Raw genomic sequence first — 14,864 nt, 5'->3', positions numbered from 1 at the left:
CTCATATATACCACCTTGTCCTCTGTAGTTAGGCCTACGTGTACTTAAATACAATATTTATCTTCATATAATTTAGCTCTATAATCGTTAACTGAGCTAGCTGACCCAAAAAGGGATATGGCCCGTAAGCAACCGCCCCCATTCTGCAGGTCTTTGGCTCGCGCCGTCCGAGCTGCATTTATGATTGGCGGGCCAACTAATGTCTACGCGATGTAACGTCAGCCTCATCAGGCTTTAGGCTTTGAGGCCCACAAAAGAGATATAGGGATCTTCTTAATATTATTAGTATATTTTTGATGTTTGTCTGTGGGGAAGAAGAAGCCCACTTATTGCTACCCTGGCCGTGTCGCACGGAGTCCGGTTGTCCGGCCGGGCCTATTTTTGCTGAGAGTTTGATAGGGGCCTACTTAATGCATTTTTTTGTTGGGCTCACAGTATCCCTTACGGCATAATTGGCCTTCTGCCTACACTTAGGAGCCTAATCTAGCCACCGTAGATCGCTACGAGAGCCTCGGAAATTGCCCCTACGATTGGAGCCAAGATATCTTGGAGTGCTACGCAGTATAGCTAATTTTGCAGTAGCCCCAGCGGTCTGCGGGTGCCTGAACGCTAACGGGAGCGCCAATCACTTACTCTTCCCACTTTAAACCCGATCCACTTCAGCTGCGTACTGGAATGTCGTTGCTAGCCCTAATCCCAACATGCATATAAAATGCAAGTGCAGCGGGATATTGTCGGGCAGTCATCGCCTGCAGAGCAAAAAGGGGGCCTAGCTTCGCCGGATTTCTGGATTAACTACACCATGTACGCTATCACGCGAGTCTTACAAAATTTCCTCCACCGATATCTCAAAGACCCACTGGCGGAGTCTATATACAACGATGGGCTGCAACATCCTTGCATATCGCCCAGGGCGACACTACAACCCTTTGAAAATCTCAACCCTTCTTATGATCCATCGACAGAGTGGTTAGATGGCCGAACCCCTCCATATCCCCATTTCGACGATGCGGCAAGAATTCGGCTCCATGTCAAAGCCGTGAAAGGTGCCCTTCTTAAGTATATCTTAGAAGGGTGCAAGACTCTCTTGGAGAGGCAAGATAATCACTCGCTACTCGCCACGATAGACCAAGATGAACGGCTGTGGGTGGCAGCGATATCTGTCCACAAATATGGAGTCTTATACTTCGCTGCTCGCTGGGAGTGCCGAGAAGAGTTTTTGTCGACAACTGAGTCCAACCGCCCGCTATTCAACAGAATCAACGGCTTTCTCTCGTGCGATAGTAACTCCAACAGGGCAATAAATTATGGTGTCCATCGGCTTGTTAATAGTTCGGATTTAAATGTTGACTACCAGACAAGGCTTATTCCCCCAACTGCTATATCAGCAATTGGCATCAACTGCATCGCGGTGCGGGCAAAAGATTATGACGGAGAAAGTATCCGGCTGCTGGACCAACCCTCTGCACTGTGGGATCTCCATGACTTTGCCCATCTTTCTGCTGCGTCCGTGGCCCCCGAGTTATACGGGTCTAAGTACTTCACAGATCTCATCAAACTCCCATCCAAGCTCACGGCCTTGATCCGGAGCCCCAATATGCACACCGCAGAGCCCGACCCTCTATACTCAGACGGGGTCATCTTCAGCGAGCTTCTCACCGTGCTATTCACGGCTGAGATAGAAGCGGTACAAGATGGGAAGAAAAAGCATACCTACGAATCCCTCACCGATAATTTGGCCGAGCACGTTGTGGACTATCTCTTGGCGCAACGTTCGCTTCAGCACTTGACCACCGGTCGAATGTTGAAGGCGGCCAGTCCCATATCGGCCGTCGAGCTGGCGACACTGGTGCAAAATAAGGCGTATGAGCTGACGGCCAGCGAGATAGAACAGCGGGTGTTCACGCGAGGCGGTCCTGCTGGCGATTCGAGGGATGAGCTGGATGGGCTGCCTGCCTTTGAACGGATCAAGTTTCTGGCAAGCTGTCGGCGATGGTTATATTTTGAGATTCGAAATACCATCAAACATCGCGCCCAACGACTGGCGTATCAGAAAGTGGCCGAGCGTATGCTTGCTCAAGACGGGGAGCTTTCGATTGCGCACAGCGACCGTGCTCTTTTGACTAGTATTCTTGATAATATTCGCTATCAGGGGTGGGAAAATGACAGCGTGGTGAATCTTTGGCAAATCATCAAGGATTCGGGGGTTTAAAGTGACCGTCGCTGAGAGCCTTCAGCTATAAAAAGATAGTCTCGCCTGTATAGCCGGCTGGTATTGATTCCGTCTAGACTTGCAAGAGTACACGCATGTTTAATTCCACTTTTATCTTTTCGACGATATTTTGCTTCGTTGCATTTTGTGAATACTTTATTTCATATAAAAGCAGGAGAAGGCCTCAATTGCATGGTGGTAACTGAGAAATCTTTCGTTAATAAAATCAAGATTTACGTCAGTATGGATGCTTGATGGATCTGTAACCGTCCTAACCATCAATTCTAGCGACCTAAATACCAGAAATAGCATCATGTTCAGAAAAATCTCAAAGAATCCAGGTCATATCTGCTCTCAACTTTCAAATCCGAATCCCTCCGAATGTGAAACGAGTCGCCTGTCTGCAATATGATACAGTATCATGAAGCAGTTAGCACTATAAGCTTTATACAGTTATACTCTCTAGCTTAGCCCTACTCCCTACTTCGGCCGTACCCTTCCATGGGCACTGGCTGTCACACGTTGCTAACTAGTCACGGTGAGTAGGTGCCTTGGGCAGTACGATACCTGAGATGGTAATACAGATGAGAAGCTTGTTAGCCTAACAGGGTTAGCTATCTTCAATAACACGACACTTGGTTACATAAAAAGTAGATGTAGGACGCCTATGGAGGTCTAGAACCGAGTTCGACTAACCGATTAAATTACGGCGCCATATTACGTCCGATGCTCCGAACTAGATCACTCGCTTACCAAATACGTTATATAACTAGGTGGATGCACCAGTTTTGGGACGCACTCTACTGGTCAAGCCAATTTCGAGAACGACTGTATTTAAGATGGAGAAGATCGCCATTGATTGTTATAAGTACAAGATATAAGGTTCTAGTCTTTCCATATTAACCCTCATGAGGATATTTCGGAGATCCGAGATCCCTACGGAGCTAATCACGCTGGACACATTGAGGACGACATGGTCCGTAAGAGCAATTTACATGGCCTCCTCCATCTCCATCCCCATCTCCACGCAAGGACGTAGGGGCACAGCACTCAAACAAGAGATATGTCAAAACTGAGTCTTCGACTGAGCTCTTACGAACAAAGGAAAACGGCCACACGCTCGTAACAAAAGCCGAGAGGGGATACACCGTAGTATATACAGACTGTTGCTAGATTCACTTCTTCTGGTGCCGTTGCTTTCTTGAGCTTAATATTAGTCGTCGCTGGGCGAGGGTGACAGCATAGCGCTGAATTTTGTCACGCCTAGAGATAAAAGCATCAATATCTCTCGTACCCAGAGCAGCAGAAAACATAGACTTACATCAACAAGAGCGTGGTCACAACCACGAATGGCACCGCAATCTTCCAGAAGTACCTGGGAATGGAATTAGTATTCGCGCCCCCCTGGCATAGTGGAATCGAGCAAAACAAACGAGTCACTGTGTCTGATGCCAGCAAATTCATTCTTGTTGAAATTCATACCAAAGTAAGACTGAGAGCCAGTTAGTGGCTGCAGTCGAGACAGGTGAACTTGGTACATACTGTCAAAAATCCCAATGGAAGATATAGACAAGTGACAAGTGTCAGTCGCTTCATACTCTGGTTCTGGTTGGCACCTGGAGAAGATCAGTTTTGCCATTTTGCACCCTAGAGAAAGAGAACCAATTCCCTCACCGATCATGTTGAAAATAAGATCAATCATGTTGTCTGCAGAACGTCGCATTTCATCATACCCTTCCACAATAGTGATACAATGGTCCAAAACGTCACCCAAGTAGGTATGGCACATGGTGCTGATTTTAATACCCGAGCCACCAAGACCCTTCAAAATAGAGTTTGTAGTTCCGATGTGAGGATGAAGATAAGATTCTCCCGGGACAATGCCGGGACTGAGCGGGGGACTGCGCAAGCCGCCGAGACCAATTTGAGATTGGTGATCGCGGAGAGCATTGATCACGGCCACCGTTGGCTGCATGGATTTGCGGAGCACTGCAATTTCAGATGCCAAGATATACAATCTCTTTGACTTGTCAATATCTGGAGCAGTCAAAACTTCTAGCTCTAGGTCCCCAATTGCGTCTTGATAGGCCATGGTGACCGGAATAGCAAGATCAATGACGCCATCTATAATCGCTTGCAAGAGCATGCTTGCATCGCATGACTGTCGAAGAATAGTCTCGGGAGAACTCAAACGTCGCACTAGAGGTGCCTCTATGTCATCTGCACTCGTTTCAAAAAATGATGTGACAGTATTGTCGGCATGAAGAAAGATCGAGACTTGCTCTAATGTTACTGAGAGTCCCTTGGACGCAAGTGCCGCATGGCGCTCCATAAATTCAATACGATCTTCGTTTGGCCCACCGCGGTAGCGCTGGAGAGACCGAGCTGTAGTTTGGGTCGCAGAAGCGACATCTCTAGATTGAGAGGCTTGTTTTGATAATGAACTATCGAAATCAGGCCGGATGCTTGATTTGACTGTGACCTTTTTGTGTTCATATCGAATTGACGATTGTTTAGATCCGAATATGTCCTTGAGAGCCTCCCAGATGACACGCCGCTTAGTAGGCGGCTTCATAGTCGTCGAGGTTTGATGGCTTGCGGTTGAATTCTTCCTGAATTTAGAGATCCATGCACCCCCAGGTTCGTCTTCGTCTTCGTCCTCAGAATGTCTGGTTTCCTGCTGAAGCTCCACTAGCTTCTGCAATGTCAACGCAACAAACGCATGGTCCGAATACCAATCTGCTTTGATGCGATTTGTTGCGTGGACAAGATCCTCGATTGCCAGCCGGTGTAGCCCCTTGTGTTTACCGAGAGTTCTGATCACATCCCAGCTTAGTCCATTGACGTTAATCCAACGACATTGTACCCAAGGTTCTCGGTCGCGTGATAAAAATTGCTCGAGAGTATCGTTATCGAGTTCGTATTGCTGCATTTCATTCTCGGAGAAATCAACCACTGTAATTTCACAAGGCCGCTGTAGGTCACCAGGGACGTTCAACGCCCATCCTGAGCTGTATGAAGGTAGCGGTTTTGTGGGATCGATACCTGGTTCTGTGCCGGGTTGCCAGGTGGATTCGGGAGCGAGCCCTTCGGCGCAGTAGGAGCGGGCAGTGTTCGAGCGTCGTCTACAGCGTTTGGATGTATCGGTAGAGTTGACTCTTGCTGCTGCGGTGGTGGATACGTCCGGGATAGAACTCTCTCGCCCTGTCGAGGAGACCTGGGAGCCAGACGACAGAGGTCCAACCTCGAGGTCGATTCCGTGATTCGATTCATTTCGGATTGCGTCGCGTTGCGCATAGTCAACTAAATGGATGTGCATTGTGGCGGGCATCAGTCGGCTTGGTTGGATGGATGGGTATGTACATCAACCTCTATGGAAGAGTCGTGGATCATCTTCGACTTGCCCTCAAGCGAAAATCTGGCGATCTGGCCTGTCCACGCCCACCGTCCTCCTTGTTTCTAAAGTAGGCGCCAAGGAAGGGGTGTTTCAAATGGCCAATGAGACTCGGTATCCCCACCATAAGCTTTGGGCTGCAGGCCAGGACCAAACCTTAGCACTTTCGGGTCGCTCCCGACCTGTTTAGTTCCCGGAGTGGGGCATCATCACAATACCAATGATTTGATTTGTACACAAATTCCCTTCTCTGTACCGGGCGCCACAGACATTTTCGTAGTTATTCCAAGCCTTCCCAAGGCATCTTTGCCATGTTGCCCTTAACCCTTCCAACAGTTGCTGAGATCTCAGTAGGGTGCGTCGGTCACAGGTTCCAGCTGAGCATGACCCAAGAGTAGTCATACAATTTTGGGTCGCGCTCGGCTGCGTGCTCCCATATGCCGATGGCAGGTTGAGAGGTTGAGCGCCATCTGCGACTCAAAACAGTTCACGTTTTGTCCGTATGCACGGCCCATCGAGATCTTTTCATATTTGAAAGGTCTAACTTGTTTCTCGTTGGAATGTCAGTGTTTCGGTAGCAAAGTGAAAACCTGTTTAGTTGGAGCAATGCCCCCTTCTTTCATTAAAAGGCCCCTCATGGCATTTCATGATGAAACTCAACCCCAGAAGAAAAAGTTTGTTCACGAAGCATGGCAGTATGTCAAAAATCTCCCTAAGACTAATAGGTGTGATACCGGTTGGGGAGGCAACTTTCTGCAACAACAGAAAAAAGGCAGGATAGGAACAAGAGCAACACGATCTTAAGCATTCCATGCATTGAATGACGAAACAGGAGCAGTATTTGATTAACTATCTATCCGCTCGGACAGGATGCGGTTCTCTAGGTCAATTAAATTATACGTCCACGACCTTCTCAAAGTCTCGAAGCTCCTTCGATGTTAACACGAATGAAGCGGAGGGCCTTTGATCAGGATCTACTACCAACATACACCGAAAAAGATCTCTCAACTGATGTGGCATCGCAACCTTTGCAGTCTCCTGATCGAAAGGTAAGATCACTTGCAATGTTGGCTCCACTTCACTGAAATCCTTGGCAGAGCCAACTGCGGCTTTAAGGATATCTCCATCCACCTGTTCAGGAGTAGAAATGTTTCCGTGGGGGAAGAGTCTTTTAATCTTCGCCATACACCAAGCCTCGTTAATCAGATGATGAGGGCTATCCCATTCACCCAGTATAGGTCTTATCCAGCAAAGCACCATTGCCGCAATTGCCCAAACCTGCGATTTCTCAGTGCATGCTTGGCCTACGAAGACTTCAGGGGCGCGCATGGCATAAGGCTGAGCATTGAAACGACTGCCGACCGGAATACTATAAGCGTATTAGTGAAAGCGCGACTTGTCTGTCAATATGTGCTCACCGAGTCCCAAATCTCCCACTTTAGCGATGACAGGGCCAGGCTGGATGTCTGAAAGCAGGATATTCGCAGGTTTGTAGTCTCACATAATTAGCAAATGTGGCAGAGCAGCCTCCCAAAGCCACCCAGGAATCACTCCTCGAGGGAAAGGATAACGAGATAGAGAGGGTTTTACAGCGAAAGCAGGTGCAGGACCATCTATCAGAGGGCACAGGTACATCATCCAATTCCGTATCTAGTCCTTCATCCAGTCCTATACCAGGATCAGTGTCAAGTTCCGATTCGAATCCCGAACCAGATCAAGCACTAGATTAAGCATCAGACCCAGCACTAGACCCAGCACCAGATCTAGTACCAGATCCACCGCTAGATCCAGCTCTAATATCCGCACCGACTTCTGCGCTGATTTCAGCATTGAGTTCTGCATTGAATTCGGCTTCGGGATCAACGAATCCTGCCCTCGTTTCTGCGCTAAATTCGAGGCTTAACACTTTGAAGTCAACTTCAGAGCCTCCCTCGATTTCTTCAACGAAATCCGCAACAAAGCAAGATTCAGCTGGCCCTATATGCTCCCTCTCCTGGTTACTATTTGGATTTTGAATCCGCACCATCTGTCTACGAGTCACTCAGCCTCGAGGAAACACTTAATGAACGTTCATCCCCCTTGCATCTATCACAGCCTACCGGAGTGAGTGTTCTGCGTCTAGAGTTATGTACAAAAAAGTCTCTGGAATATATCGACCGATATCATTTTCATCTCTTGGGCATAGATAATTAGAGACGCTGCTCACAAATTGTGATGAACGGGGAGAATATACCCGCCAAAAACAGCTTATGACCCTTCGCATCATGCACAGCGACTGTCGTGCTGGGAAGGCTCTTAGCATCTCTATCCTCCGCCAATTTTGACACTTTGACATTCTTTCCATAAGTCTTCAACTGCTTTGCAATGTCATTGATCATGAGGACAGTAGCAGGGGCAACAATATTGTATGGATCCATGCTGGATTTCACAAGGGCAATTGAATCAGGGAACGCAGCTGCAATGAGGTTGCCATCCGCATCAAGCCACAGGTTATCCATTGGGTACCCGGTATTGATCGATTCAACCTGGATCAATTCGTTATTGACGAGTTTATGAACGGTGATGAGCCCAGACGCAGAGTTAGTGACGTAGTAGTAGCCATTCTTGTCGTGGGCTATTCCATTAGCCATGGAGAATCCCTTATCAGCCGCGATATGGCATTTCCCTGTGTCAGACCGACAGTATGCGAGACTTCCGCCTCCAGACAGCAATTCCAGATCACGGAAGGTTCCAGTCTTGGTGTTGTGGTCGTTTGTGATCACGAATCCCAGACCATCTTCTTCCACTGCCACGCCATTGGGCGTGAGAATCGCCTCGCTGGCTACAGTCTTAACATGCTCAAGCGTGTCCGAGGTCTCATCCAGATCAAATATCTCAACAGTAGAATTTGCCCCAACGACCCGAGCATCAAGGAATTCTCCAGTGACATGGTCAACAGGAGGTCTGTGGTTGATCAACCAGAACCGAAGCCGGCCTTCAATCTTGCGGACATCAAATCCATGCAAGTCAAGATCATCCTGATATCCGCCGACCTTGAGCTGGCGTAGACCGTACAGTCCATCTGAGCCAGGTTGGTCAACATTGATAACAGCGATGTGATCCGTGCGGGATCTCGCGGAGATGTTGTAAAGGCTGCCTGCAGGCGACCAACCCTTGCGAGACTCCAGGCTGCTGCATGCTGCGTACAGCTTTCGGTCCTGTTCATCGAGCCATAGGTCTTCACAGCCCTCCAAGAGGGGGTGCCGGACGCGTGTACAGGTCCATGGGAAGTCCTCGATTGGTTGGATCTCTCGTCCAATACCGAGGGTGAGGGAGATGAAGGTATGTAGGTATGTTCTGTAAATCATGCCTGTGGCGAGGACGATAAAGGCCCAGAAGATGGCCCGGGGGCCTAGAATTCCAGCCATGTCGAGATGTAGAGAGGGAGAAGTGGAAGAGCGTTGGAAATTGTAATCAGGTCCAGCGGTGATCCTGCGACCCACTTTTGTCTAATGCTGATGTGAGACTCTTACAAGGCTACTAGTGCCTTCGATTGTCCATTCTTCAACCTCTTAACGTTTCACCAAAGTCGAATATCATGAATGTATGTACACCTGTGAGGGGTGTCAGTCAAATTGCTTTTTATCCGTCAACGCGAGTTGAGTGATAATTGAACGCTTAGGCCGCCTACCGCCATCCGATAATTAGCCGATCATATGCAAAATCAGTTCACATCACATGTCACATCATGAATCAAAGATTTGCGCGTACCAAAGGACGATGATTTTCGTTGGGTACCGAGGTGTCGGCGTATCGAAGTTAGTGAAAACATCCCGCAATATGTCGGCTAGTGGTTGCACCAGTTGCGGGGCGTACTGTATACCTTTCAGATATGCTTGAGGTTCGAGCATTCGCGAAATATCGACAACCGGCGACGACTGTACCCAGGATTGTACCACGTTGCGACGGTACCAACGCGAAAAATGTCGGGACGGGCCGCGATGCGAACCCCTTAAACCCCCGATCGCGACGCACACGAAGATTCACCACCACGAGTGTCGAGACCGAAACGCACCATCAGACCACCTATGCGCTTTAGCGTCAATAAGGGCCCCCGCACACGTGATCTGCGCTTTCTTGCCTTGTTAGGCGAAGCAGAAGCAAAGGGCATCGCGTTGGCCTAACATCAATACTTTTATGGCGCTCAAGCGCACGAGTATGACTTTTCACCGAGACAACTGTGTCCTCTTTCCCGGTACCCTCTTACTCGACAGTCCCAATCTATCTTCCCCCTACCGATACTCCAGTCTCTTTCCTCCACAACACACAGCACGGCCATGGTCTTGGATTCGCCGCTGGCTTGGGACTCTGCTAAGGGCCGCAACCTACAGGAACCTCCATTACGCCTCCGCCCTGTCTACACCTTCGCACTTTTTGCAAGTGTCATATGTATGTCAGTCGCATCATGGATTCGCTTCCTGAACGGCTGGAGCTACGAAAATGCAGGCGTTTGGCTCAATATAGCATTCTGGGGCTCCGGCGCCGCCACTCTGGGTTTTTTAGCCATACATTCATGGGCTTTCCTTCATGATATGGAAGACTTACAGGCCTACGTGTCGCAAATAGAGAAAGAGAAAGCCCTACTCAAGGAACTGAATCCTACCACAGTATCATCGCCAGAAGGAGCAAATCTAAGGCTTTCTAATGAATGAAAAGAAAGCATTTACCTTCCTGCACTCTACGAAACCCTATTCTCCCGCACGATAGCGCTTCAGTCGATATACCGTTAGCCAGGACATCCTACGGAGTTGCATCTTATCTTTACCTTTACTGCGGTGTACGAATCAGTTGATTGAACAGGCATTGACGTACTCGGACGGGAAGCGAATGCGGGTGGCGAACGAAAGATCTCCGCTTTTCTGTTTGTTATTCTTTCGCGTTTTACACAATAATACCCCGTCTTACATCCGTACAAACCGCGTTAAATTAGTCTATATTCCATAAAATTACTACTGTATTTATCTTCTACTTGACTGACAAGGAGCCGAGATTAAGATCATGGATAAAGTCGACCAGGAAACCGCAAGAAATTAGTTTAGCGAAGCAAAGATCATGAAGCTTCCAACAGTATGCGATCTTGATTTCGCTCATAGTATACAGTCGTACGCGTTCAGCTGAGTGGTTTCATAGAAAGCGAATTCCTTTCTGAAAGTGAAAGTGAAACTGAGACTCACAGGTTTCCAAAAGGATCATATTGACGCCCAGAGCTGGATAGATGGCACGACATTGAAGAGGTCAAACAGAATAATATCAACGACGACATAATCAGCCTCATTGAGGATAAACGGTGATGGTAGAATCTTCCTAGATATAAGTAAACGTTCACTAAGACCTTCCTTCACGCTTAACATGTGCATAAAATAACATCCGTGATCATTAATACTGTACTTCCCCGTCAACAAACTGTTGACTTCCTATTTACTCGGACCTTCGTCGATATAGTGACGTGCAATGGTCAACACACGTCCAGATTAAACCAAGCCACCCGATTTTCACAATAAATTTCTTGAAGAGCATCCATTTTCTTGCATTATCAAGACGAGAGCTCAATTCTCGCTCTCGCTCTCTCTGTGTGTGTGGGTGTGTCTCCAGGCTGTCTCCACATTGGTCAACCCGCGGATAATTCTGATTAGTCTCAATACTACATACAATAATTATGCATCTCTTCACAGCCTCAGTTCATACCGTCCATATGCTGTCGGTTGATCTATTAGGTTGATTAAATATATCACTCAGACCTTAGGACTTCAGGACTTATTTTCTAAGCTATACAGTCAAATCACCCTCCTCTGCTAGACTAAACCATACGAAAGCTTCAATCCAACGGGGCCATTCATTTTCTTCTGGCTCTCCGCCAACCAAGTTGCCCCGTGGTGAAAGCACACTGCGAGATTGGTGCATAAGTCTCATTTGGTACAAACGCCACATATCCCAAAGAGGTATACCAAGTCGTCGAAATGATTTGAAATCCACTTTCCAGAGGGCGTGATAACTACGACCTTTTTCACCGCCACGAAGGGCATTGAAAGAACCAAGCACGGCGTTTCTGGACTCCGCAAAACTCGGACTCCGACGCCATGTCGAATCAATTTGTGTATCTTGAATATTTGGCAGAGGCCAGCATGTCTGTACCGTCAAATCGGTTGGTGACGGAACGGCAACTAAATATGAAGCCCGATAGCTGAGAATTGTTGGTTTGGAGGAACATAGATCGACCACGCACTCCGAAATCGTCTGGAGCTCTTCTATTCCCCCTGGATACTGACACCATTCTAGATATTGTTCAATGAAGCAGTCTAGATCATACGTAGACCATAGCCAGTGGTTTGTTGCAGCATTATGGATCTGGTAGAAGAGCTCAAGTTTCCAGAAGCCTCGATGCGTCCGATAAGACTCAATCCACGATGGTGGATCAACATCGAATTGGATAAGTTCGCCACCTTTAGGTGGTAGAAGTCTTCTATTCACCCAATCCACAACATTGGCATCGGAGGCCATAGGACGTCGGGGTTCTGCGGACTCGAGACGATTGATGAAACGCTGAATACAAGCACAGGCAGTGCGATGTATTTTCGCTGCTATATTTATAGTCTGATGCACCGCAGCTAGTGAGTGGGTGGTGGAAAGGGAAATAGGTCGCATAACATCCCTTGGTGAGCTAGCGAGCTCTTCTAGTAGAGCTTGTGGAGTGAATGATGTCGATAGAATAGAGGCCAAGAGCGTGAAATAGTAATCAAGCCCGTGCGAGGCGAGGGTGTGGTTTCTCAGGACGTGCTCGGTGATGTTTTTGAACGAGCCGTTAAAAGCTTCCTTCACTTGGGGAGATATTTGTTGAAGACCGTCCAAACTAGTGAAGTCGCAGCAAGATCCGAGAATTTGCCAAATAATTTCGGTTGGGAATTTTGCGAATGGATCCATCTTCAGCTCGGTTGATAAATTCATGAATATTGTGAATATCTCTAGGGCGAAGGGGAATGAAAAGGAAAAAGTTGAGTATTTATGGTCGAGGCCAAAATCTAGGGATCCGCAATTGTTTCTCATTGTTTGTTAGTTAAGTTAACTAGTTATCCTCATGGGCCTAGCTGACCAATCAGCAGCCGCCTGGGTAGAGAGATGCTGACCAGTGTTGGCGCCTTGGGATGAGGGCTCCAATCTTCAACATAGGCAACTGGTCAAGGCGCCGAATCGGAAGACGCTGGAGCTATACAGTGGCCTGTCTAAGCTATACGCATCGAGGCTGATTCAAATAAGGTCAATACGTATTGGCTTGGGCCATTTACTATACAAAACCAAGGAAAGGGAATTAGATCGTTGTAGCTATAATCAGGGGCCTCAAACACCGAGGCATATCCTATTCCAGTGCCCGCTATACAACAAGCTACGACGAACCATACTCGACAAAATCGCTCGCACCAATCTTAACAGCACAACTAAATACAATGCAATCGTATCTCACCCACAAGCAGCCCGTTACGCTACTAGAGGTCGTTGTACTAGATCTCGAAGATATCAAGTGCGAAGCAACTCAATAAGCGCTAATCTAAGCCATAGACCATATATACAAATTTGGCGTCATGATCTCAATACCCCTTATGCTAATCGATATTCCTCTGTCGATACGGGTGCATATCCCGGTACCAGGCAGGGGCAAGAAACCAGGACGTATCAGAAGCATCGGAGTCGGAATCTGTGCCCCCATGCTCGCTTTGCTCTGCACTCTCCTCTACCATAGGCTCCCGTTCTGGGTTCTCCGGCTGCGTAGGATGTCGAAGATATTCGTTAACACCACGGAGAGTAAAAACACATTCGTCTCCATCCACAATCATGTCACTCAACTCCTCTAACTGTTCGTCCCATAGTGCGTTTTTTCCCGGCCTATACCCATAGATAGTAAGAGTTTCCAGCTGAGGTGGCAGTCGTTCTATTAAAGAGAACTCTTCGTCGCTGTTGCTAGTGAAACCGCCTGCAAAGTAAAGCAACGAATCCACCCCGAGTCTCAGATGAGTCATTGCGATGAAATCCGCCAGCTTTGCCCCGGCCTCGTCATTTGCTTGATCCTCATATCTATTCATGTCCGTGCGCTGAGCCCCGAGATCTAGGTCCAAGACATATAACGTCTCTGTATGGTTGCCCAACGCATCGAGCAAATCTGGATAGTGTACCACTGATCGCATATCTATGGTCTCGAAAGACCCGAAACAGTAATCAAATTCCTGCAGTTCTTTGCAAGAGCGGATGACGTGAATCAATGCAAGATGGCTCAGACATGATTGATGGATGTGGATGGACTTAAAATGACAGAAAGCAGGTTTGAGCTTCTCGGCAGCAAGAGATTGGACTCCCTCGACACAGCATGTCTCTACCGAGGGTAAGTGGCCAACGAGCTGCATGCTGACAGATAACGGATAACTCTCGTATATACCCGAAGTGTATTGTCCCCAGGGTAAAAGCCTGATGCAGCGTAAATTTTTCAAAGTGTGGGCACATGAGTTGTCCTGATGCTGATCTAAATTGGCGAAAAATTGCTTCAACATATATCTGGGCTCCCATGTGTGATTTCGCTGCCAAGAGAGCGGGGCAAATGAAAGAGACTCTAGATTAGGAGCCGTTGAGATAAAAATCGCGGCCAACGCCTGAGCCCAGGCCGTGATACGACCTTTTTCCTCGTCTGTAGTGAAGCTCATCGAATTATAAGCTATGGATGCGTCTTCTGGGATGGTCGAGATCTGCAACCACATATTGTCATACTCGTCTTTTTCATACCCTGCCCGACGCACAGCATCTTGCAAGAGAGTTATCTCCTTGTCAGATAGAGAACGCTTATCACTCGGACGGGGTATATTTAAGCATTCTCCACCATATGATGCGTGCATAGTGATATGACGCACATACTGTCCTAAGGGAGGCCAGCGCAACGTCCAGAGAAGGATGTTAAAGCCATCACAACAATCTTCTAACGAGTTCAACTGCAGTTGTCGATTGTTTTGCCGTAATTGTGGTTTACACGCGTAGTGAAGCGCATTAGATTGCTGAGCCAGGATTATCACATCACGTGAGGGTAGATAGGAGGCTATTTCTCCAATGACAAGAATCGGAAGGTCTTGGAGTCGCATTTGGACCTTTTCTTGATTTAGTCTCTCTTCTTGTCTTCTGGCCCCGTACCGGCTGGCCACTAGAATGAATGGTTGTGGTTGCTGTGGTATCTGCGATCAGATGATG

The 14,864-nt window shown here is 47.8% G+C and overlaps 4 protein-coding genes across 4 annotated transcripts; 1 reads left to right on the top strand and 3 right to left on the bottom strand.

Moving 5' to 3' along the window:
- Positions 1-712: 712 nt before the first annotated feature.
- Positions 713-2,212, top strand: N7498_008836 (uncharacterized protein; the record flags this gene model as incomplete). The annotated part of the gene is made up of 1 exon (XM_058455898.1): positions 713-2,212. One exon carries the CDS (start codon positions 713-715, stop codon positions 2,210-2,212), a length of 1,500 nt encoding a protein of 499 aa, XP_058305886.1.
- Positions 2,213-3,387: 1,175 nt separating this feature from the next.
- Positions 3,388-5,531, bottom strand: N7498_008835 (uncharacterized protein; the record flags this gene model as incomplete). Its single annotated transcript, XM_058455897.1, has 5 exons — positions 3,388-3,475; positions 3,534-3,587; positions 3,646-3,704; positions 3,755-3,828; positions 3,887-5,531. The coding sequence occupies 5 exons, from the start codon at positions 5,529-5,531 to the stop codon at positions 3,388-3,390; spliced, it is 1,920 nt and encodes a 639-aa protein (XP_058305885.1).
- A 2,264-nt stretch (positions 5,532-7,795) lies between these two features.
- On the bottom strand, positions 7,796-9,013 carry N7498_008834 (calcium-dependent phosphotriesterase; the record flags this gene model as incomplete). The annotated part of the gene is made up of 1 exon (XM_058455896.1): positions 7,796-9,013. The coding sequence occupies one exon, from the start codon at positions 9,011-9,013 to the stop codon at positions 7,796-7,798; it is 1,218 nt and encodes a 405-aa protein (XP_058305884.1).
- A 4,227-nt stretch (positions 9,014-13,240) lies between these two features.
- Positions 13,241-14,035, bottom strand: N7498_008833 (uncharacterized protein; the record flags this gene model as incomplete). The annotated part of the gene is made up of 1 exon (XM_058455895.1): positions 13,241-14,035. One exon carries the CDS (start codon positions 14,033-14,035, stop codon positions 13,241-13,243), a length of 795 nt encoding a protein of 264 aa, XP_058305883.1.
- Positions 14,036-14,864: the final 829 nt, after the last annotated feature.

The sequence above is a fragment of the Penicillium cinerascens genome (assembly GCF_028974065.1).
Source record: "Penicillium cinerascens strain IBT 15544 chromosome Unknown scaffold_4_segment0_segment0, whole genome shotgun sequence".
Lineage (NCBI taxonomy): Eukaryota > Fungi > Ascomycota > Eurotiomycetes > Eurotiales > Aspergillaceae > Penicillium > Penicillium cinerascens.
The sequence above is the reverse complement of the archived record's forward strand: the minus strand, read 5'-3'. Positions and strand labels throughout refer to the sequence as shown.